The 23,656-nt window shown below is 46.0% G+C and overlaps 1 protein-coding gene across 1 annotated transcript in view; it reads left to right on the top strand.

Annotated features, from left to right (window-relative positions):
* lrig3 (leucine-rich repeats and immunoglobulin-like domains 3) overlaps nt 1-23,132 on the top strand; it is a 34,655-nt gene extending 11,523 nt beyond the window's left edge. Inside the window, exons 4-19 of the mRNA XM_082511065.1 lie at nt 5,314-5,448; nt 5,834-5,977; nt 6,650-6,793; nt 6,886-7,029; nt 7,963-8,106; nt 10,386-10,466; nt 10,574-10,645; nt 11,145-11,216; nt 11,830-11,993; nt 12,513-12,848; nt 12,940-13,221; nt 13,311-13,787; nt 13,899-14,057; nt 14,170-14,289; nt 14,414-14,668; nt 14,758-23,132. Of these exons, the coding sequence (XP_082367191.1) occupies nt 5,314-5,448; nt 5,834-5,977; nt 6,650-6,793; nt 6,886-7,029; nt 7,963-8,106; nt 10,386-10,466; nt 10,574-10,645; nt 11,145-11,216; nt 11,830-11,993; nt 12,513-12,848; nt 12,940-13,221; nt 13,311-13,787; nt 13,899-14,057; nt 14,170-14,289; nt 14,414-14,668; nt 14,758-14,993 (2,965 nt within the window). The 3' untranslated portion in view covers nt 14,994-23,132. The remainder of the gene's footprint in view (nt 1-5,313; nt 5,449-5,833; nt 5,978-6,649; nt 6,794-6,885; nt 7,030-7,962; nt 8,107-10,385; nt 10,467-10,573; nt 10,646-11,144; nt 11,217-11,829; nt 11,994-12,512; nt 12,849-12,939; nt 13,222-13,310; nt 13,788-13,898; nt 14,058-14,169; nt 14,290-14,413; nt 14,669-14,757) is intronic.
* Nucleotides 23,133-23,656: the final 524 nt, after the last annotated feature.

The raw sequence follows: 23,656 nt of genomic DNA, 5'->3' as shown, positions 1-23,656 counted from the left end.
GTCCCATCCTGGCAACAAACTGTTCCAATTTCTGCAATCTGGTAGAAGGTTCCGCATCTTCCAGGCAAGGACAGAGAGACTCAAGAGGAGCTTCTATCCCCAAGCCACCCGGGCCCTAAACACACACACCCGCCCTCTCACATCATCTATAATTGACTGAGACAGGACTCTCTTCCAGACACTCTAAACCAAGGCACAATGTACATTTCAATTCCTTTAATTTTAAATATGTTTATATTGTCTATCCTGTAAAATAGTCAGATGTCTATTCATATTAATGTACAGAATTCACCTGCTTGCTGCTACTACTGCACATTCACCCAGTGTATATACTATATGTGTGTGTGTGTGTGTGTATATATATATATATATATATATATATATATATATATATATATATATATATATATATATATATATATATATATATATATATATATATATATATATATATATATATATAGTGGTTAAACTACACGCCTTTGGAACAGAGGATCGCAAGTTCGATTCCTGCCTGGGGCGTCTGTATCCAGTAAGGGTCCTAAGGCTAGACCCCCTATGCTAAGCAAGCCTACCGCAGACATGAGCGAGACAGATAAATATGAAGGCATGCCGGCTCGGACGTCGCCCGGATCAACAAGGTCCGCGTCAGGTGTTGAGGAACCAGGGCACCCTGACGAAAAGTGGGCTACTGGAACAAGAAGGCATCGGTGGGCAAGGGACGAAAACAGGGCGTTGTTGGAATGCTACTACGCAAGTAACCCCGGCGGAAGGGGCTACATGAATAGGATGAGGGACCTATGGATTCTTCGATACCCAACATCCACAATGACGGCGAAACAACTAGTAGCTCAGTGTTCCAACATTCGAAAGAAGGGACTGCTCTCACAGCTAGAGATTGACGAGGTACAACACAAATGCTACGGCAAGGAGGAGTCAGGACGCCAGGTCAGGGGGGAGATATCATCACTCCCACCCGAGATTGGGTACATAGCCCCAAGTGCGATAGGAGAAGGATCGTTGAGTGCGAGAGGAACTGACCTGAAAAATAGGATCATGGCCAAGCTTGAAACCTGGATCCCCCGTAGCCGGTTACCAAGATTACGTGAAGTACCCTCAGAAGGTCTGCTAGATGATGTTAATGCAGCACTACGGGCAATACCTACAACCACGATTACCGACACTAACAAGCTGATCTACAATACGGCAGCAGTGATCAGTGAGATACAAGTTGAACAGCCACAAGGGGCAGTACCCTCCATGGAGAAGGAGGCTAGAGGGCAAGATCAAAGTAGCACGGAGGGAGGTTAGCCAACTAACGGAGTTGCAGAAAGGTGCGACAAATAAGGTGCCTAAGAAATACAGCAAGTTGTCCATACCTGAGGCCTTGGAAACTGCCAAGCAAAGACTCACAGCCTTGGCCAGCCGCTTGAGGAGGTACACCAGAGAGATAGAAGGCAGGAGAATAAACCAGCTGTTCTCCACAGAACCAGCAAAGGTGTACTCTCAGTGGCAAGGGAACAATAAGAGAACAGCACCACCAAGGCTGGAGACGGAGCAATACTGGAAGAGCATATGGGAGAAGGATGCAACCCATAACGGCAATGCTCAGTGGCTAGAGGATCTGAGGGCAGACCACAGCGACCTCCCTGAACAGGGTCCAGTAACCATCACAGTAGCAGATATCCAAGAAAGGGTCTCCAGTATGAAGAGTTGGACAGCACCAGGGCCCGACATGGTTCACGCCTACTGGCTGAAGAAGCTGACTGCACTCCACGAGCGTCTGGCAGCACAAATGAACCAGCTGCTAGTTAACGAAAGACACCCGGAATGGCTAACTGAAGGCCGGACGGTCCTGATCCCCAAGGACCCCAAGAAGGGACCGGTCCCCTCCAACTACCGACCAATAACCTGCCTCAGTACTACATGGAAGCTCCTGTCAGGCATCATATCGGCTAAGATGAACAGGCACATGGGTCAATACATGAGCGGGACACAGAAAGGAATTGGCAAGAATACCAGAGGTGCAAAACACCAGCTACTGGTAGACAGAACAATCAGCCGAGACTGCAAGACCAGACTGACCAACCTGTGCACTGCCTGGATTGATTACAAGAAGGCCTATGACTCAATGCCCCACAGCTGGATACTGGAATGCCTAGAATTGTACAAGATCAATGGGACCCTAAGAGCCTTCATCAGGAACTCAATGGGGATGTGGCGTACAACACTAGAGGCCAACTCCAAGCCCATAGCACAAGTTACCATCAAGTGCGGGATCTACCAAGGAGATGCTCTGTCCCCACTGCTGTTCTGCATAGGCCTGAACCCCCTCAGTGAGATCATTAACAAGACTGGCTACGGATACCGACTACGGAACGGAGCAGTTGTCAGCCACCTCCTGTACATGGATGACATCAAGCTGTATGCCAAGAGTGAACGAGACATCGATTCACTGATCCACACTACCAGGCTATACAGCAATGACATTGGAATGTCGTTCGGACTGGAGAAGTGTAGTCGGATGGTAACAAAGAGAGGGAAGGTAGTCAGAACTGAGGGGATTGAACTACCAGAAGGCAACATTGCAGACATAGAGGACAGTTACAAGTACTTGGGGATCCCGCAGGCGAATGGGAACCATGAAGAGGCCGCTAGAAAGGCTGCAACCACCAAGTACCTGCAGAGGGTCAGGCAAGTCCTGAGGAGTCAGCTGAATGGTAAGAACAAGATCCGGGCCATCAACACATACGCCCTGCCCGTGATCAGGTACCCTGCTGGGGTAATAAGCTGGCCAAAGGAGGAGATAGAAGCCACTGACATAAAGACAAGAAAGCTCCTGACCATGCATGGAGGGTTTCACCCCAAGTCCAGCACCCTGAGGCTGTACGCTAAGCGGAAGGAAGGGGGCCGGGGACTGGTGAGTGTCAGCACCACAGTCCAGGATGAGACAAGGAACATCCAAGAATACATTGGGAAGATGGCCCCAACTGACCGAGTGCTCAGTGAATACCTCAGGCAGCAGAAACCCAAGAAAGAGGAGGGAGACGAGGAACCATCATGGAAGGACAGGCCCCTGCACGGTATGTACCACCGGCAGATAGAGGAGGTGGCTGATATCCAGAAATCCTACCAGTGGCTGGACAAAGCTGGACTGAAAGACAGCACAGAGGCACTAATCATGGCAGCACAAGAACAAGCTCTGAGTACAAGATCCATAGAGGCTGGGGTCTATCACACCAGGCAAGACCCCAGGTGCAGGCTGTGTAAAGATGCCCCAGAGACTATCCAGCACATAACAGCAGGGTGCAAGATGCTAGCAGGCAAGGCATACATGGAACGCCATAACCAAGTGGCCGGCATAGTGTACAGGAACATCTGTGCCGAGTATAACCTAGAAGTCCCGAGGTCAAAATGGGAGATGCCCCCAAGGGTGGTGGAGAATGACCGAGCTAAGATCCTGTGGGACTTCCAGATACAGACGGACAAAATGGTGGTGGCTAACCAACCGGACATAGTGGTGGTAGACAAACAGAAGAAGACGGCCGTAGTGATCGATGTAGCGGTTCCCAATGACAGCAATATCAGGAAGAAGGAACACGAGAAGCTGGAGAAATACCAAGGGCTCAGAGAAGAGCTCGAGAGGATGTGGAGGGTGAAGGTAACGGTGGTCCCCGTGGTAATCGGAGCACTAGGTGCGGTGACTCCCAAGCTAGGCGAGTGGCTCCAGCAGATCCCGGGAACAACATCGGAGATCTCTGTCCAGAAGAGCGCAGTCCTGGGAACAGCTAAGATACTGCGCAGGACCCTCAAGCTCCCAGGCCTCTGGTAGAGGACCCGAGCTTGAAGGATAAACCGCCCGCAGGGGCGTGCTGGGTGTTTTTATATATATATATATATATATATATATATATATATATATATATATATATATATATATATATATATATATATATATATATATAATGTTCTTCCTCTACCCCCCCCCCCCCCCCCAATTTTTGCACATGCCGAGGAGCGTGTCAGGCTACATTTCACTGTGTGTTATACTTGTATAACTATGCATGTGACAAATAAAGAACCTTGAACCTTGAACCTTAATCTTTTTTATGGCTGTCAAAATTGAGAGCAAACAAAACAACTGCTTTACGATGCCGTCCGCCATCTTGGTTGAATTGGTCACATGACTGCATCACATGACTAAAATGTGTCAAGGTTTTCGAAAAGCCCCCATTTTTGCAGTCTACACTGTGACAGCATTTTCAAATGTATCCACTTTGGAGTGCGTTTTCAAAAAGCTCAGTTTTCCTTGACCAAAAACGCCGTCTCAGTGAGGACAAAAGGCCAACACGGAGAGAAAAAGATGCGCTTTCAAACGAAAATGTATTAGTGTGGACGTAGCCTCCATGCCCGCCAAACTCCTCCATCTCTCCCGACTCTTTGCTTCCCATCATATCACCCCGTGAATGAGAAGTTTACAAAAAGGTGTTGCAGTTCCCACCCAGTTCTATGAATCTGCAGCACACCACAGTTTCATAGCAATGTGATGCAGGTTCAGCTAATTTGCATTGGTTAAACATTAATGGCACCGCATCTCATATTAAACCTAAATTATAAAACTGTCCTTGCTTCTTTTCTTTTTTTTTTTGGCTGCTGGAAAGAGGCTTCAGGAAAACCTCTCTCCTGGTCAGCAAGGTGTAGCTGGAGGAGGGACTGTAAGTAATGAAAACTAGGCCTGTAGTCTGCTGCTTTGGAGGGAAACCCCCCCCCCCTCCATTCCACTTGCTCTCTCCCTCTCTGGTGCAGAGTCTCATGCACAAAGAGGGCACTGTAGAGGCTCTGTTTATAACTAAGCAGTCCCTGCACTGCAATTTAGGAGGCGTGCAGCTCAGGAAATTGCTGGCCTCTGCTGAGGCATGCTTTCACTGAGGGAATGGTATTCATCAGCCAAGTAATTGGCAGGTTACTTTTTTAAATACCTTGTTGGTAATTACCTTATAAACAAAATAACACATCAGTAAAGTGAAAGCTTGTTTGGTGTGAAGAGCAGCAACATTAATCATATTGAATAATTTGTTGGCTTTTTTTATGAAATGCGCGTGCAACCTCAGCAGAAAAAAAAGATGACATAACTTCATGTTGGGTGGTAAGTTTAAGCTTTAAGAGCGCGAGAATTTGTCATTTTTTAATTCCGCAGCCGAATTTTGGGAACGCGAGTGCTTGTGTATCTGGAAATGTGAAACCGATGCGCACCGCTAGCCAAATACATGATGTTTTTGTCATTTATTGGAGCAATGGTGTCTGTATTTTCAGAGCAAACAACAAGATCACTGCGATCTCCGAGGCTCAGCTCCGGCCCTTTCTTGCCCTGGAAACCCTCGACCTCAGTAACAACAATGTTGTGGAAATAAAGTCCGGCTCCTTCCCTGCTCTGCCTCTCAAGAACTTGTGAGTGTTATGATTTTCTTTATCTTAAGAAAAACATGCAGATCAGAGCACAAGCATGGCGCTGTCATGAAACTCATTCATTCAGAGCCAAAGAAAGGTGGTGTTTCCAGCTGTAGTCATTTATATTTGGCAGCATATTTCTGTTCTGGGACCCCACAGCAGTCAGTCGGCACATAACACAATACATTTGATCACAACAGAGATGACAGTTATTAGTCAGAGATGGCATGAAAATGGGCGGAGGTGGATTGCAAAGCAGCTTGCAGATGCACACTAAATGTAGGCAGGTTTAATCACTCCATCTAGTTCAACAGTAGATATTGCAGTTTTTCTGCAGTACATTTTTATTTAAAGCAGATTTTACAAGCATATCTTCCTTTTTCAGGTTCCTCAACAACAATCGGTTATCCTCTCTGGAGCCTGGCTGCTTTACCAATCTGTCGAGCACGCTGCAGGTTCTCCGGCTCAACCGCAACCGCCTCTCCAACATAGGACCCAAGATCTTCACTCTGCCTCACCTACAGCATCTGTAAGCAAAAAAATGACAAAGGCTTGCTAGACAGTTTGACCATCCATCCATCTGTAGGACTTACGGCTCTGGGTCATCGGGGTAATAGTCTAAACAGAAAAGCCCAGATGTCCCCCATCCCAGCCACCATCGAGGTGTTCCCAAATTTTGTTGCCCCATAATTCCACATTTTCCTCTGGCTTCTAAGGGCTGTTTATCCATCTAGATTATTTTGGTATTGGTTTCCCAATTTTGGACATCGCCTGTCACTTGCCATGTTGGGCTCATGTGGAAAATCCACAGGCAGTCTCTTTATACTAAATTCCACCTGAAGGAAGCTCGCCCACTCTATTGCCATATTCCACGACCTGACTTGTTGCACAGGTTGCTATCGTGGTACCACGTTGGAATTCACTGAGCTCCTGGGAGCGACCCATTCTTTCACGAATGTTTGTAGAAGCAGTCTCCATGCCTGAGAGATTGATTTCATCCACTTGTGGCCATGGACGTGATTACCTTTAGCAGTATAGTGTATCCACCTGTGGTGAGAGATGCATGCTGGTGACACCTCGACAATAGAGCTGTCCTCCTCGACTGAGCTGTAGTGTGAGCGCGGGGCATGCTTGTACTGCTTTTCACTGTGAAAATAGTTTGAGTCCTGTTTCCACTTTAAACTTTCTGCGTGCGTTTCAGAGAACTGAGCAGAAACCGGATTCGCAGGGTGGATGGGCTGACGTTCCAACACCTCCCAAGTCTTCGCTCCTTGAAGATACAGAGAAACAGCCTCAACCGCCTGATGGACGGATGTTTCTGGGGTCTCAGTAATATGGAAGTCCTGTAAGCATTTTTTGTGATATGTTTTATTCCTGAAAGGTAATGTTGTTTGCAGAATAAAGTCTCACTGTGTGTGTGCACGTGTGTGTGTGCAGGCAGCTGGACTACAACAACCTGACAGAGGTTAGCAAAGGCTGGCTGTACGGCCTGCTGTCTCTGCAGCAGCTCCACCTCAGCCACAACACCATCAGCAAGATCAAATCTGACGCCTGGGAGCCCTGCCCGAAACTCAGTGAGCTGTGAGTCCACCTTTTTTTTCTCTTTCCCTGCCGTCCCTCTGGATATTTCCCCCCACTTTCTATTCACACTCTGAACTCCCAACACTTCTCCGTGTTGCCCTCTCCTCCTCTCTGGCACTCCCGCCTGCCCTTCCTCACACTCCAGTTCCTCCCGTCGCCAATACACCCCGAACCCGACACACACACACACACACACACACACACACACACACACACACACACGTAGACAAAGCAGTGTCTCTTGTGCTCTGCCAGTCAGTGCCAACATTAAAGCACTGCCAAAATATTACACACCCCTTTGCCTCCTTTCTGCTCTGCTGTCACTTGAGCCAAAACATTGGCCTCTGGAAGTCCCGTTAGTTGTTTGTTTTTTTTGGAAATTCCATTATTAGTTGCATTTTCGTTTCTTTGAAATACCCACAAAATTGATTTCTCAAGCCATCAACGCACGTTCCTGCGAGCGGATTGAATTTCCTTTGTTGTGGTTGTTGTTTACAGCGGTGGCCGGTTTTAGTGTTCGCCATGTCTGGAGCTTTTTTTCACGGATAGCTTGTTTTTTTCTTTTCTTCCTTCTTCCTCCCTCTCTTTCCCCACTTTTTTTTCGCTCTTATCACACAAGCCTGAGAGTAAACAAGTCGCCTGTGGGTTGTGAACGTGTTCAGCTATCTTGATTTGTTCTCATCAGAGTTTACTTTGAGGGAAAAAAAAGTATATTCGGAGTGATTCACAAATTCTTTTTTGATGCAAAATTTGATCTCTGCAGACTGATTGGAGATAAGGTTGGTCTGGAAATATAAAGAGTAAAAAAAATGGCAGTTCTGTTTTGTTTGTTTTTTTAAAATATGAAACATGAAGCATCACAACAGCCGAGCCAGTTTGTAATCAGCGCTTTGCAGAAATGTATTTATTATTACCTTCTTGTTTTTCCCATAGCAACCTGTCCTCCAATCACCTGTCCAGGCTGGACGAATCGGGATTCGCAAATCTCGGCGTGCTTGACAGGCTTGACGTTGGAAACAACCGCGTGAGCTTTATCGCTGATGGAGCTTTCCGTGGTCTCTCCAACCTGCAGATGCTGTAAGTTGTATTCACTGTTGACTAAGTAGTGCCTTACTCTCTTAACAAGAGTAATTTCTTACACAGCTTGTTGACTTATATTTTGCTTTTACATGGCCCGAGATGATAGACAGTACAAGCTGCCCTCCATGAGACGACCACACCATGGTGATAGCCGGGGTTACAATAAGACTGTCAGTCTTCTTTCCTGATGAGCTTATGAGTATTAAGTCATTTCGGGCCATACTGAATAAACAACTAGGACTTTTTGGTTTTGGAAGCCAAGGTGCAGATGGTAAAAACGCTAATCTGGATACTTTAAAACAGGACTGCATGAACCAATGGATGGTGTCACGGCATCTACGTGCATCTCTTATACTGTCTATACCTGAGATGAATTGTTACATGTTTGCAAGTTAAAATTATAAACCTGCTGCTCCGTGCCCACACATAAATCCTTATATAAAATAAGAACATGCACATGATCTTTTATTTAAGTTTAAAAGACAAATCAAATTTTGGCTGGGATCAGCAGCCATATTATGTTACCATAAAATGCATTTTATGCCTTTATGCAAGAGCAAGCAAAGTGTCAGTTTTGTGTTAGCAGCAGTGGATAGTCTTTTGTGGCCTAATCACGGTTTGCACTTTATTGTCTTGCCCTCTTGCACTACAAACAAAAATTAATGTAATGTAAGTAAATGTAATGTGATTACTGCTTGACATCTAGCACTGATTACTGTAAGTAGTTTCTAGATCATCGTGTAGAACGTTATTCACACTGTTGTTCTGAATGTTTCATTTCTCTACCTTTCTAAAAACAGCAGTACCACTAATCATGTTTCGTTTAAATTGCTCGAACACTTAGAAAATCCTTACCTACCCAGTCTTAACCCAAAGTTCATTGGCATACATATCGAGGCAAAATAGATTTCAAACTTTTCTTTTCAGGTTCTCCGTGCTAGGGAAAAAAACACAGCTTGTATAAAAGAAAGAAAGAAAAAAAACCTTCAGAGAGCCACAAACCCAACCTCAACACCCCCCTCCTCCCCACACACATACACACCATACACCCATCGTCCCCTGTTCCCACAGAGAGGCTCCCTAACATTTTTCCCAGTTAGGTCTTTTTAATTAGAACCAAATGTCTTCCTTAGGTCATCGTAGGGCAGGTGTGCACCTAGTTAGATGTAGATTGCTTCAGGCCTTCAAACCAAATGCCCCCTACACACACACACACACACACACACACACACACACACACACACACACACACACGCACACACACACACACGCACACATACATACTTCCTCAGTTTGTATCAGCCCTAGCAGGCGTGTCGAGGAGAAAAAGAACTGTTTGAAAGCAGGAAAGCCGCTCGGGGATCAAAGCAGGCAATTTCTCAGGGAAATGCTTTGCTTTTACTGATGTTCATACCCTAAAACTGTGTATTTAGTTGTTTTGCGTGTATTTTTCTTTCTGTGGATAGCAGGATAAATGTAACCATATTTTTTCCAGGAATTTTTAGTTTTGGTAGCAGAAAATGTTTCATCAACATCAACAGTTGGTTACAGTCTCTCGATTTCAAAGAGACATTTTTTTTTCTGTGTAATGTTTCTTTTTTTTCAACCTCGTGTTTTATTTCTATTCCCACGGGAGTAATTCTGAAGTTCAAAGTTCTAACTCAAACATTGAGTGGAAACTTAATGTTCTCACTGAAGTAGTTCGCATGTAGAGACTAGACTTGCTAGCTACTTGAGTTGTTTCCACAAAGCCAACGTAATATAACGCTGAAAATGGCTGAAATATGTAAACTCACAAGGACATAGCAAAATAAGCAATTAATGTCAGGCGAGCTTAACCAGTAAATATAGAAGGATATGTTGGTTTTGGTCCATTTTAGAATAAACAAAGTGTCTTTGTGTATGTTAAGATTTTGGTAAAGTCCTTTGGGGATGATCACGTACAGATTTAAATTGCACGTGGAATATATCATCCCCTCGAATGAAATGCAGCACAGCTTATATTGCCGAGCTTCCTTGTAAAACTTTTTTCCACTATGCAACACAGAAATGCCAAAGCAGACTTTTAAAAAGTGCCACCACGGCCAAGATGCAACTTCCTGTTTGGGCACGGGGCCACTTTGTAATTTTAACATCTCGAGCATTTTCCCTCCATCACGCGAAATGTAAAGCCGCATAAAGTTTTATTAACATCACAAGCGCAGTTGTTTTCTGGGTGTGGATTTTTTTTCTTCCTTTTTTTTTAAAGTGCTTTTTATGTTTGCTTCTCCTGAAAGGGATCTCCAAAATAATGAAATCTCCTGGACTATCGAAGACATGAATGGACCTTTCTCTGCTTTGGACAAGCTGAAAAAACTGTGAGTGTGGGATCATTTTGCCATAATCCTAGTGGAACACAAACAATGTAAGGTCACCGAGTCAAAAGTGAGGTTGGAAATTGATAAGACTTTTGTTGTTTTCCCAGATTTCTGCAGAGGAACCAGATCCGCTCGGTGACCAAGAAGTCTTTCTCAGGCCTGGACGCGCTGCAGCACCTGTGAGTCGGCCTCGTGTTTCACTGATTGTTTCCAAAAGTCCGAGCTGTAAACTAACCAGGGTGAATCACACTAAGACAGAGAGGCTGTTTGTTTCTTCTCCCATTCCTCCGCTTTGATGTGGAATCAAGAAGAAAACTCTGCCATTAGTATCTTTACATGTGTGCCAGACTATATCGATCACTGAGGCAAGTGGAGATAAGTCTGTGTGTGTAAATGTGTGTGTGTTGGGGATGGTGGTGCAACAGCTGCATTTGATTCTAATTAGAGTTTTTTCCCAGCCGTTGCCAAAGCTCAAAAGCAGCCCAGCGTTGGGCCTCTCTTGATTAATGCAGCAAACTGCTGCACAGAGTTTTATTGTTCTGGAGCCCAGACTTTTTCTTCACTCGATTGAAGTTTTTGTAGCCTTCGCTCCACACGGCTGATGTCGGCAGAAAAAGCTGCCATCTTTGTGTGGGGATCTTAGCGGCCCTAATTTTCTTCTCTCTTTCCGCTCCGCAGAGATTTGAGTAATAACGCCATCATGTCCATCCAAGCGAACGCCTTCTCCCAGATGAAGAACCTGCAGGAGCTGTAAGTGTCTACGGGCAGCTTCAGTTAGTGTTTCCAATGTTGATGTGGGACAGAACACCAGGTGAAACTCATTATGGTCTGCTGGGAAAAGTCTGCAGCAAACAGTGCTTACTCCAGTGTTAATAACTGGTTCACGGTTTTCTTTGTGTCCTTCATTATAGGATAGCTTTCGCTGAAAAACCCAAGCAAAGCAATCTTTAAATTTATTCAAATTCAGTGCAAGTCTTGACAAATTACATACACAGTACACCGGATTAATGTTTCCTAAAGAAAACAGGTGCATTGTAGTTGGATTTTAGGTGATATTTTAGTATGTCTGTTCGTCTATATCTACATTAAATATCCAGTATAAATACCAAACAATATATGAATCTTATTTTTTTCCTAAACGTATTCACTTCTCCTAAGAAAAACACTCTACATTTACCTGATTCATATACACAAACCGATGGTCTTGTACTGATAAAAATCTCCCTCTGTAGATTCCACTGTGGTCTTTATTTGACACACGGCTTTACCTTCATCGGCTGTGTGAGGAAACGCAGACTACCAGCCATTCTAAATATTACTGCAAAGTGAATTAAACGCTTCTGGTATCTTCTCCCCCCGGCAGGCGTCTAAACACCTCCAGCCTCCTGTGCGACTGCCAGCTGAAGTGGCTACCCATCTGGGTGGCAGAACAAACCTTCCTGTACTGCGTCAATGCCAGCTGCGCCCACCCGCAAATGCTGCAGGGCAGGAGCGTGTTCGCCGTCCGCCAGGAGGAGTTTGTGTGTGGTGAGTGATGCTTCCACTTGGTGCGAGACCTTGACACAAATGTCCCATAATGTCTGAGAAACAGCCATTTATCCACAACAGGTTTTCCACTCACAGACTGGCCCAGATTGTTGGGTATTTTCCTCCTTGACTTCTGGGTTTCGAGAAGGAATATGATAGAAGTTTACTACGTTTTTCCTCCAGGGCCCCATCTGCACTTAGTTACAAATAAAATCCTAAGATTTACGCTCGTGTCTTGGCTCTTTAAAATAATGATAAGGACTAACAAAACATAACATCATATCAGAGCTGATCTGCAAGGTGTCGTTTAACCTGACAATTAAAAAGTTATCTGAAAGACTTTCTTGATTAAGAGATATAGGAGGTCCTCAAACCTTCTGCAACTGAGGATATAATGTCAGTTATTAAAATCCAAAATCTTAAAAAATGGGAAATTGGAATGAGCTAAGAAAATATAAACACGTTATATATTTATATATGTACTTGCAGCTCAAAAATTCCTTTTTCTTATTCACACAGAGGATTTTCCAAAGCCTCAGATCACTGTGCAGCCGGAAACCCAATCGGCCCTCAAAGGCGCCAATGTGACGTTTGTGTGCTCTGCGGCCAGCTCAAGCGACTCGCCGATGACCTTCGCCTGGAAAAAAGACAATGAGGTCCTTAATGATGCGGAGATCCACAACCAGGCCCACCTACGGGTGCAGGGGGGAGCAGGAGGTGAGACGGAGGTGACGGAGTATACGACCACATTGCAGCTCCGAAACGTCGAGTTCTCCAGCGAGGGGAGGTATCAGTGTGTGATCTCCAACCATTTTGGATCTTCGTATTCTACCAAGGCCAGACTCACCGTCCACAGTGAGTTTGGAGTGGGATGTGTCATTTTATGGGCACGCACCTTTAAAGATCCTAAACAGTCTAATCAGAATGTATTTTGGTCTTTTTCCAGTGCTCCCTTCCTTCACAAAGACACCGATGGACTTGAGTATCCGCGCCGGGGCAACGGCTAGGCTGGAGTGTGCTGCTGTTGGCCACCCTTCCCCCCAGATCGCCTGGCAGAAAGATGGAGGCACCGACTTTCCTGCCGCCCGTGAACGCCGGATGCATGTCATGCCTGAGGATGATGTCTTTTTCATAGTGGATGTCAAGACTGAAGACATTGGCGTTTATAGCTGCACAGCTCAAAACACAGCTGGAGCCATTTCTGCAAATGCTACACTCACAGTTCTAGGTGAGAGAAAGGCACCAATTTCAGGTCCAAAGTCTTATATGTAGAAGTTGTTGGCCCATTTAAACTCTATTCTTGTGCTTGTCTTACAGAAACACCGTCATTTCTCCGTCCACTCATGGATCGCACCGTGGCCAAAGGCGAGACCGCCGTCCTTCAGTGCATTGCTGGCGGTAGTCCTCCCCCAAAGCTGAACTGGACCAAAGATGACAGTCCATTAGTGGTTACAGAGCGCCACTTCTTCGCAGCTGCCAACCAACTCCTTATCATTGTTGACGCCGCAGAGGCAGATGCAGGAAAGTATACTTGTGAGATGTCCAACACTCTGGGCACAGAGAGGGGCAACGTTCGACTGACGGTTGTGCCGAATCCCAACTGCGACTCTGGAGCACAGGGCGTCGTTGGGGTGGGTATTGGAGCTGGGGCAGGATCTGACGATGATGGGTGGACCACAGTAGGCATCGTCATCATAGCGGTGGTGTGTTGTGTGGTTGGTACTTCCCTGGTTTGGGTAGTCATCATCTACCACACCCGTCGAAGGAATGAAGACTGCAGTGTCACCAACACAGGTCAGTTCATGGGGCTTATTTAATTATCATTCAGTACCTGATTTCTTTTTCCTTGCATATTTAATATATAATAATGAAAGCAAAACTTAATCAAGTGTTCTTATGCTTTAGATGAGACCAACCTGCCTGCCGACATCCCCAGCTACCTGTCCTCTCAGGGCACATTAGCAGACCGACAGGATGGTTATATACCGTCTGAGAGCGGTAGCAGCCATCAGTACATGACGTCTTCTATTAGTGGTTTCTATCTGCAGCCCAAAGAAATGATCGGTAAAAAGCTGCCTTTTCTTCTTTGTTTCCAAAGGGAAAGCTGTAGAAACAGTAGGGTTTTTTAGTCGAGCCCATTCATTTGTCCTGACAGGTCTTTGTCATTTGGATACAGGAAGTGAAGTGGACATGGAAGTGGCCATTGATCCTCTGCTTTGCCATTACCAAGGTCCAATTGGCTCACTGCTTCAGAGAGATAACATGTACTTGACTGACCCAACTGAAGTCTTCACAGGTCTGCAAAATAGTCTGGCAACATTACTGTTGTTCAGCTATAAAAATCTATTCAAGTGTATGTGACGTACTTTAAAAATCTCAGACTCTTTATAAAGATTCTGACTGTTTTTCAAACCCTTCAGGTTGTTCCACTGACCAAAGGTCAGCTTGTATGGACTCCTACAACGGCAGCCTGACAAACTCTAAAAGGAGGGACTACTTCCTGACCGAGCATTTTGACCTCTGCTCGTCCACTGTCCTGACCCAGCTTCCCAATGCTAGTTTGCATCATGCTTCCTCCTACCATCAGAGCGACCATCGTTCATCAGTGGAGGAGGGGGATACGGTTGATTATGGGAGACCTAATGAATGTCTCTCCCCCTGCAACACCTTCATGGGTAGGTCTTAAATTCATGTTTCCCAAACCGTTCTTACTTCAGAATTTCCTGTGCTCCGGCCTGACTTCTTGTTGCACGTTTTCACTCAGGAACATTTGGGAAAGCTCCCAATTGGAGGCCTCAGGACCTTCATCCAGGATTCACCCCACTGTCAGTAACACAGAATGGCATAACTCTGCACGAGAATCCTTATACTGCTCCGGATGCAGAGTCAGACCACAAGGAGTTCAACGACTCTTCATCAGAGCAGAGCAACAGTGTGTATGAACAGCCATTTGACAACACGCGGACTGATTCCACCTCACAGTGTCTATCGAGCACTTAGCTGAGTGACTGAGCTCCAGTGAGCTAGTGTTTTTCATGAAGAGAACAACCCAAAAAAAGAACATTTCTACCTCACTGAATGTACACTTTTGCAATAAAAGGACTCCTCATGTGGACAACGAGTGAATGTAAAGGACAATTTAATGTTCCTGCAGAAAGAAAAAGAAACATATTACCAGCTGTTGTTGAGGATACAGATTCTGTTAAATATTAAAGATCAATATATACATTTTTTTATCAAAGTTTATTATATTTTGTAAATTGTATATAAAAAAGATTTCATTATTTTTGCTTACATTTTGAGTACTTTGCAGCTCTGCCTATTCACTTATTCCAGCTTTGAATGAAGCATTGTTTTGCACATACATTATGTAAACAATAAAAACACCTAAATGTGTGCTGCTAAATTCATTGAAGGCTTCACGATGTTACTCGCTTCATCTTGCAAGAGATGGAGGTGTGGCCATGTGGCATATATCGGGGGGTGGGAGGTTAATGCTGGCTTTTATACCCAGTCTGTTTTTTTTTTTAGAACCACAAACCACCAAGGACAGTCTAGGTCTGTCATCAGTGAGCCCCCCCACACAGAGAGGATATTTAACTGTTAAGTATCACGGTCTGACTCCAGAAACAGCTTGGGAACAACTGGGTATTACTGTTTATTGACTTTCATAGTACCGTAATCATACAAATTCATGTTTCAGTGCCATATTGGGATATTCACCAGCCACTTTATTAGGTACACCTGTTCAGCTGCTCATTAATACAAATATCTGGCCAAACAATCACACAGCAGCAACTCAGTCCATTAAGGCATGTAGACAAGATGCCCTGCTGAAGTTGAGCATCAGAATGGGGAGCAAAGGTGATTAAAATGCGACTCAAAATCACTTGAGTATTTCAGAAATTGCTGGCCTGCTGGGATTTTCCCCACACGTCTCTTGGGTTTACGAAAAATAGTCAGAAAAGGAGAAAATATCCTGTGGCTCAGGGGGTTGGGAAGCGCACCTGTAACTGGAAGGTTGCCGGTTCGATCCCCGGGCTCTCTGTCCTGGTTGTTGTGTCCTTGGGCAAGACACTTTACCCTACTGGTGTTGGCCAGAGGGGCCGATGGCGCAATATGGCAGCCTCGCTTCTGTCAGTCTGCCCCAGGGCAGCTGTGGCTACAACTGTAGCTTGTAGTGAATGAATAGTGGAATTGTAAAGCGCCTTGGGTGCCTTGAAAAGCGCTCTATAAATGCAATCCATTATTATTATTTTTGATGTAAGAGGAGAATGGCCAGGCTGCTTCGAGTTGGGAAGAAGGCAACAGTAACTCAAATAACCTCGTTACAACCAACATATGCAGAGAATTATCTCTGAATGTACAATAGCTCAGATTTGAAGTAGACGGACTACAGCAACAGAAGACCACAACGCCAGTCCTGTCAGCTCAGAACAGGGAACAGGTTACAGTTCACACGGGCTCACAAAGATGAAGAGAAGAATGGAAAAGTCTTGATATCTGCTGCCACATTCAGATGGTAGGGTCAGAATTTATTGTAAACAACATGAAAGCATGAATCCATCCTGGCTCATATCAGCTATTCAGGCTGGTGGTGATGTAATAGTAGGGGGATATTTTCTTGGCACGCTTTGAGCCCCTTTGTACCAACTCAGCACCATTTAACCCTTTAAATCAGGGGTGGGCAACTCCAGGCCTCAAGGGCCGGTGTCCTGCAGGTTTTAGATCTATGATCCAACACAGCTGATTTAAATGGCTAAATTACCTCCTCAACATGTCTCGAAACTCTCCAGAGGCCTGGTGATGAACTAATCATTTGATTCAGGTGTGTTGACCCAAATCTGAGGCCATGGTTCTCAGCCAGAAAAGGGTGGAGTGCCCACTCCGGGTCGGGGATGAGTTCCTGCCCCAAGTGGAGGAGTTCAAGTATCTCGGGGTCTTGTTCGCGAGTGATGGGAGAAGGGAGCCGGAGATCAACAGATGGATTGGTGATGCGGACGCTGCACCGGTCCGTCGTGGTGAGGAGGGAGCTGAGTGTAAAAGCGAAGCTCTCAATTTACCGGTCGATCTACGTCCCTACCCTCACCTATGGCCATGAGCTGTGGGTAGTGACCGAAAGAACGAGATCGCGGATACAAGCGGCGGAAATGGGCTTCCTCCGAAGGGTGGCTGGCCTCTCCATTAGAGATAAGGTAAGAAGTTCAGCCATCCGGGAGGGGCTCAGAGTAGAGCCGCTGCTCCTCCACATCGAAAGGAGCCAGCTGAGGTGGTTCGGGCATCTGACAAGGATGCCTCCTGGGCGCCTCCCGGGTGAGGGCATGTCCCACCGGGAGGAGGCCCCGGGGAAGACCCAGGACACGCTGGAGAGATTATATCTCTCGGCTGGCCTGGGAACGCCTTGGTATTCCCCCAGATAAGCTGGAGGAGGTGGCTGGGGAGAGGGAGGTCTGGGCCTCTTTGCTTAGGCTGCTGCCCCCGCGACCCATTCCCCAGATAAAGTGGAAGAAGATGGATGGATGGATGGGTGTTGACCCAGGGTGAGATCTAGAACCTGCAGGACACCGGCCCTTGAGGCCTGGAGTTGCCACTACTGCTTAAACCCTAACCCGTCGCTAACGACGGGTTAGGGTTTGAAGAGTTAAACCCATTTAGACACAAAAGCCTGAGTATTGCTGACCATGTCAATCCCTTTATGACCACAGTGCATCCATCTTCCAATGGTGCTTCCAGCAAGATGCACAAAGCTCAAACTGGCCTCTTGAAAAAAATAAGCTCACTGTTAATAAAATGGTTTCCATGTTTACCAGATCTCAATCCAAAAGAGAAACTTCGGGATATGGTGCAACAGGGATGCAAATTTGCATTAACTGTATGATGCCGTCATGTCAATATGAACCAGATTCTCAGAGGAATGTTTTCAGCATAGTTGAGCCCATCGTGATTGTAAGCTGGTAACAGATGCTAATGTTACGGGCCCCAGGAATGGTGCCACAATAACAAAGAAGAAATCCCTGCAAACACAGGTAAAGTTCAGGAGCAATGAAGACAGTGCACTCGGTTTGCCTCTCAGATTGCATCTCTTATTCAAGTTTCAATAAACATGAACAGCATTAACAATATCCACGTGTGCATGACTTTTTCAGTCCCAGTGTCCATATCTGTCCATTTCCCCAAAGTCACAAGTAGAAAAATTAATGAATTCACACTCTACACGTTCCACTATTTTACATGTACTTCATGCGATCGCTCAGTCTAAGCAAAACAAAAGTACACACCTGCTCTTACTTAAGCAGTTGGAAGCCACTGTAATCTACAATGAATTTACAGCAATATACGACTGTACAGATTCTGAATACTGAAATTGAGCAGAATTAGACACACATTTACAGCACACTGAGGATGAAACTCACTTTTGCATAGCATGGGCAACCTCTTTCTATTTCACATGTCATTAACACTCACATATTAAACAGCTTTATACTTTTCCAAACCTCAATGACACTTTAACAATAAAACATCTTTGTATCATAAACTTTATATAGAATAGTAAAGTGTGCGGGAGTACCAACTTTCATAATGAAAAGAAAATAAATCTATATGAATGACCTTCCTACAAGACAACGCTCTGGGCGCTATGACCCACAATACAAAACATTACCGCGCCATTTCTGCTAGCGGCCTGCGCAGCCTGACCCCGCTGTCTCACACTGATGCGAGTCGACCGCGCGGCAGTGCCCATAAGTGTTACAGGTACTGTTCTACTTCTTCACAAGTTAACATGGAGATAAAACATTGTTATGTACAAACAGTGGTAGTATTTCTTTACCAGGTACCAACCTGCAAACACAGGTAAAGTTCAGGAGCAATGAAGACAGTGCACTCGGTTTGCCTCTCAGATTGCATCTGACTCGTGGGCGGAAGTCCATCCCCCTAAAGCAACCGGGTTGCACCTGTCTTGGAATAATAGTTCCGCCTGGGGTGTTGCTCCATTTCTTTGTACTTTCTATACAGTTTATGTGACAAAATAATGCACTGGTTAGGTTGGTCATGTTGTCAAAGTCATTTTGGATATTAATAGCCACAGAAAATAACTGATAAACAAATTAAATAAATTAATTAAATGATTAACACAAAAGTGGCCATGCATTTTGGGTGTGCCACACACTCCCCTACAAACAAAAGTGGCTCCCGACACTTGCAATTAACAGTGTAAACTTCCATTAACTCTGAATCAAGCTTTAACTCTTCACTCAATATACTCACAAATTACAAATACATATGGGTGTGCAATGATTTTCTACATTTTCTGAATACCCAACACTATATGTACCCAAGGTCCTATGCCCGTCTTAAACTCAGCAGCAGATCGGGTAAGTGACAGCGGAGTGTACACCAGGCATAATATGGATGGGTTGGACTGAATGCCAGTACGATTGTGGACACTGGTGCATATAGAACACTGGCTGTACACCCACAGAACTAACAGCAAGACGTGGCTGATACGTTGGCTGGCCAAGGGAAGAATAGGTCAGTATCTGGCCAGGTCTCCTCTGCCTTGTAGATCTCCTTAGTACGGGCTGAGGTTCAGGTTGAGACCCTTGAGTGTTTTCACTGGAGTCATTGGTCTGGGGCGCCAGCTGCTCTTCGCCAAACTCTGGTTCCTCCACAGGGAGCGAAATGTCATTCTCTCTCTCCTGCTCCATCTCTCCTACACTCACTCGGTCAAACTCTGATCCCATAGGAACATCGCCACCCTGCATGTCACCAGGTGTCTCAGGACTTACCAATGACCCGCTCACTGGGACCTGATTAGGAATGTCCCGATTGGTCCTTAATGATTCTCTGGGTACCCGCAGCCAGTAACAAGGTGCCTCCTCATCTGTTTCAGATCCACTTACATCACCAGCCTCTATTTGGTCGACCGTTTCACGTGGCTGATTTGACTTTCCTTTTGCCCTTGGCGGTCTATCAGGCATGCGATCATCTGTAATGTCTGCTGGTAGATCATTAACTTGAAGCAACAAATTTCTGTGGAGGGTGCGAGTATGGTGACCTCTGTTTTCAGGGCTGACCTTATAAACTGAGTTGTCACCAACCTGCTCTCTGACAATGTAGATAGTTTTCTCCCAATAGGGTTTCAGTTTGCATGGACCTCCCCTTTCTGCAATGTTGCGAACAAGAACCCTGTCACCTGGTTGTAGGGTTACACCCCTGTTCCGTTTGTCATAATAGTGCTTGCCTTTGGCACTCGAATGTTGGCTGTTCGTGCTGGCTATCTTGTATGCTTCGATCATTTTCTCCTTCCATCGTTTTGCATATCCACTTGGAGTGTCGGCCTCGTCCTCAGCTACCAACCCAAAGAGGAGATCGACGGGGAGACGTGGATGGCGACCATAAAGGAGGTAATATGGAGAAAACCCAGTGGACTCATGTTTGGTGCAGTTGTATGCGTGCACAACGTGAGACAGGTGATCTTTCCAGTTCTCTCTCTCTTTCTCGCCCAACGTCCTGAGCATTTGTAGCAGAGTCCGATTGAACCTCTCTGCAGGGTTGCCCTGTGGATGGTATGGGGAAGTCCTAGAATGGTTTACACCGGCCAATTGCCTGAGAGTCCTAAACAACTCATTCTCAAACTCCCGGCCCTGATCATGGTGAAGCTTAGCTGGATAGCCAAACCGTAGGATGAAGTCACCGAAGATTCGCTCCGCAGCGGTCTTTCCAGCCTTGTTTTTAGTGGGGTATGCTTGTGCGAATCTGGTGAAGTGGTCGACTACAACCAGTATGTATTCGTACCCACCCCGGCTGGTCTCAAGGTGCAGAAAGTCAATGCATACGAGCTCTAGGGGCGAGCTCGATGTAAGGCTCCCCATAGGTGCCCTGTCAGGTAAGGCTGGCTTTTTTTGCTTAATGCAATGACATTGTCTGGTGATATATTCCTCAACCTCTCTCTTCATAAAGGGCCAATAAAAGCGATCTCTTACTAGGCTAAGGACTCTTTCCACGCCAACATGTCCCATGTTGTCATGGAGGTGTGAGAGGACAGTTTGTTTGTAGATGGCAGGCAGGACTAACTGCTTTCGGCTGGGAGTCTTCCTATAGAGTAAGCCATTTTCCACCTGCAGCCTACTCCATTCTCTTTTTTTTTTTTTTTCCATTCTCGTGACAATTTCCTTGTGGACTTGTCCAATGTTCTCCGAACCTCATCAGTTAGATCTCTGTTATTCTCCTTTAACTCTAACATTTTGCTGATAACAGGATCTTTCCGCTGCTCATCTGAGAGCTCTTTGCAGCTGATGACTGGAAATGTTCCAGTGTCTGCATGTGTCTGGTGTTGTGATGTTATGTTGAGGGCTGCCACCCATGCTACATCCCCTTTTTCTGCAGTCCTAGTTCCCTCCCAAGTGGCACACACTGCCTCTTCTGGTAGTCTTTCTGAGCACTGATCCATAAAAACACTGATATCAAGTGGACAGCGTGAAAGCGTGTCTGCATCAATGTTCTGTTTGCCTGGCCGATACCTGATTTCAAAATGGAAATCGGCAAGCTGCCCCAGCGATGACCCACAGCATTGAGCTTGGCTGTGCTCATAATGTAGGTCAGGGGGTTGTTGTCCGTGAAGACCGTGAAATGGGGCGCATAGTACAGGTAGTCGACAAATTTTTCACATACTGCCCATTTCAAGGCCAGAAACTCCAGTTTCCCACTATGGAGGTGGTAATTCTGTTCTGCTGGGGTCAGTGTGCGTGACCCATAACCTATCACCCTCATCTTATCATCTTGTTTCTGGTACAGGACCGCCCCTAGGCCCTGTTGGGACGCGTCTGTGTGCAGTATGAAAGGGTGATCAAAGTCTGGGTAGGCTAGCACTGGTGGGCTTGTTAGAATGTCTATGAGACGCTCAAGAATCTGTTGGTGTTGGCTGCCCCACTCTACTGGAGTCCGTGAAGATAACTGCGGCCCCTTCCCCTTTTCTTTTACAAGGTTAGTTAGAGGTGGGCTGGGGTTTGTCTTGAGCAATTCATAAAGCGGTCTGGCTATGCGGGAGAAGTCCTGCACATAAGCCCGGTAGTAGCTCAGAAAACCCAGTAGCCGCCTGACATCACCGACTGTTTGAGGGGCTTTTTGCTTTAGCGCCTGTACTGCCTCTAGGTCCTTTGGGTCTATCCTCACTCCATCTGCCGACACCAGGCGGCCTACATACCTGACCTCTTTGCGGAGTAGCTCACATTTCTCAGGGCGGAGCTTAACTCCATGGCGTTGCAGAGCTTGAAGTACACGCCGCAAGACCTCAACATGTTCCTCAAAGGACCTGGAGAAACATAGCACATCATCCAGATAAGGGATGCAACACTCATCCCTGAGTGTGTCCAACATTTCCTCCATGCTTCTTTGGAAGGCTGCTGGTGCATTAGAAAGGCCAAACGGGATCCTGACCCACTCATATAAGCCCCATGGGGTGGTGAATGCAGTCAGGTGCCTGGACCCCTCCGCGATAAAGCCTTGGTGGTAAGCCTTGCCCTGATCTAGGATGGAAAACCACCTGTAGCCTCCGAGTGAGTCAATCAGGTCCTGTATGCGGGGGTGGGGGTGCCGATCTGGCACAGTCTTTTTGTTGAGAAGCCGGTAATCAATGCACAGGCGCAATGATCCGTCTTTCTTTCTCACACAAACAATAGGGGCAGCATATGGCGAGTGTGATTTTACAATCCACCCCTTCACAAGCAACTCCTGTATATATTCTTTAACCTCCCTGTACAATGGCTTTGGGACTGACGCATAAGCCTTTTGGACTGGGGTGTCATCTTTGAGTCTGACATTTGGAGAGAGGGTATACATCCAATGTCACTGCCGTCCCGTGCAAAAGCAGCTGATTCCTCATTCAACATTTTCTCGACTATTCTCTGCTGTTCTGAACTAAGGTGACTGAGGTCAACCGGTGGTCGCCACGGGTCAGCAGGGGGAGTACCAGGAGAGGCCACATTAACTTCAGCCTTCAATACACAAGCTTGTGTTGGACCCCCATCTCCAACGTCCTGTTCGCCTGGCTCCAGAACTTTGGCAACATGTTGGATGGAGCCAAGTTGGGACCTCTTTGGCAGAGTGATTACTTGGTTTGTGTGGTTGGAAATTGGCACTCTAACAAATGGTTGTTTGGTGTTACTGATTTCCAACAATCCTTCCCCCACACTCAGCTGCTCTAGCGTGGCGCTATCCTCTAGTGGCTCATACAGGACAACAGGGTTGGAAATGTCAAAGGTAGATGGTACTTTACATCGCACATTTACCGTTTTACCAGGTGGAACATAAACATTTTCCTTCCCTACCCTAATGGTGGTTATACTGTGGTTTGACTCTTTCTGCAGATTGATAAAGTTGACCATGGCTCTTGCCTGTTCCTCCTCCACTCCTAGGGCTTTGCGGAGAAGGCTGAGGATCATAGTGTGTGCATCTGCATCACACTTATGACTATTAATCATCCCTTGGAGGACATTGGCTCCCAGTAGTGGCTGGGGGAGGGGGAGCTGGCTGATTAGGAAGGGTACTTCCATTGTAAGGTTGGGATCGGTGTTCCACGGGAGATTAACTGTTAGCTCCACCCACCCATCATATGGGATTGGCTGTCCATTTGCTGCACACAGGTCAAGGCTTTCCCCAGGATC

Source organism: Aulonocara stuartgranti (genome assembly GCF_965226115.1).
Source record: "Aulonocara stuartgranti genome assembly, chromosome: 17".
Lineage (NCBI taxonomy): Eukaryota > Metazoa > Chordata > Actinopteri > Cichliformes > Cichlidae > Aulonocara > Aulonocara stuartgranti.
Note: the sequence above shows the minus strand (reverse complement) of the source record. Positions and strands in the feature narration are given on the sequence as shown.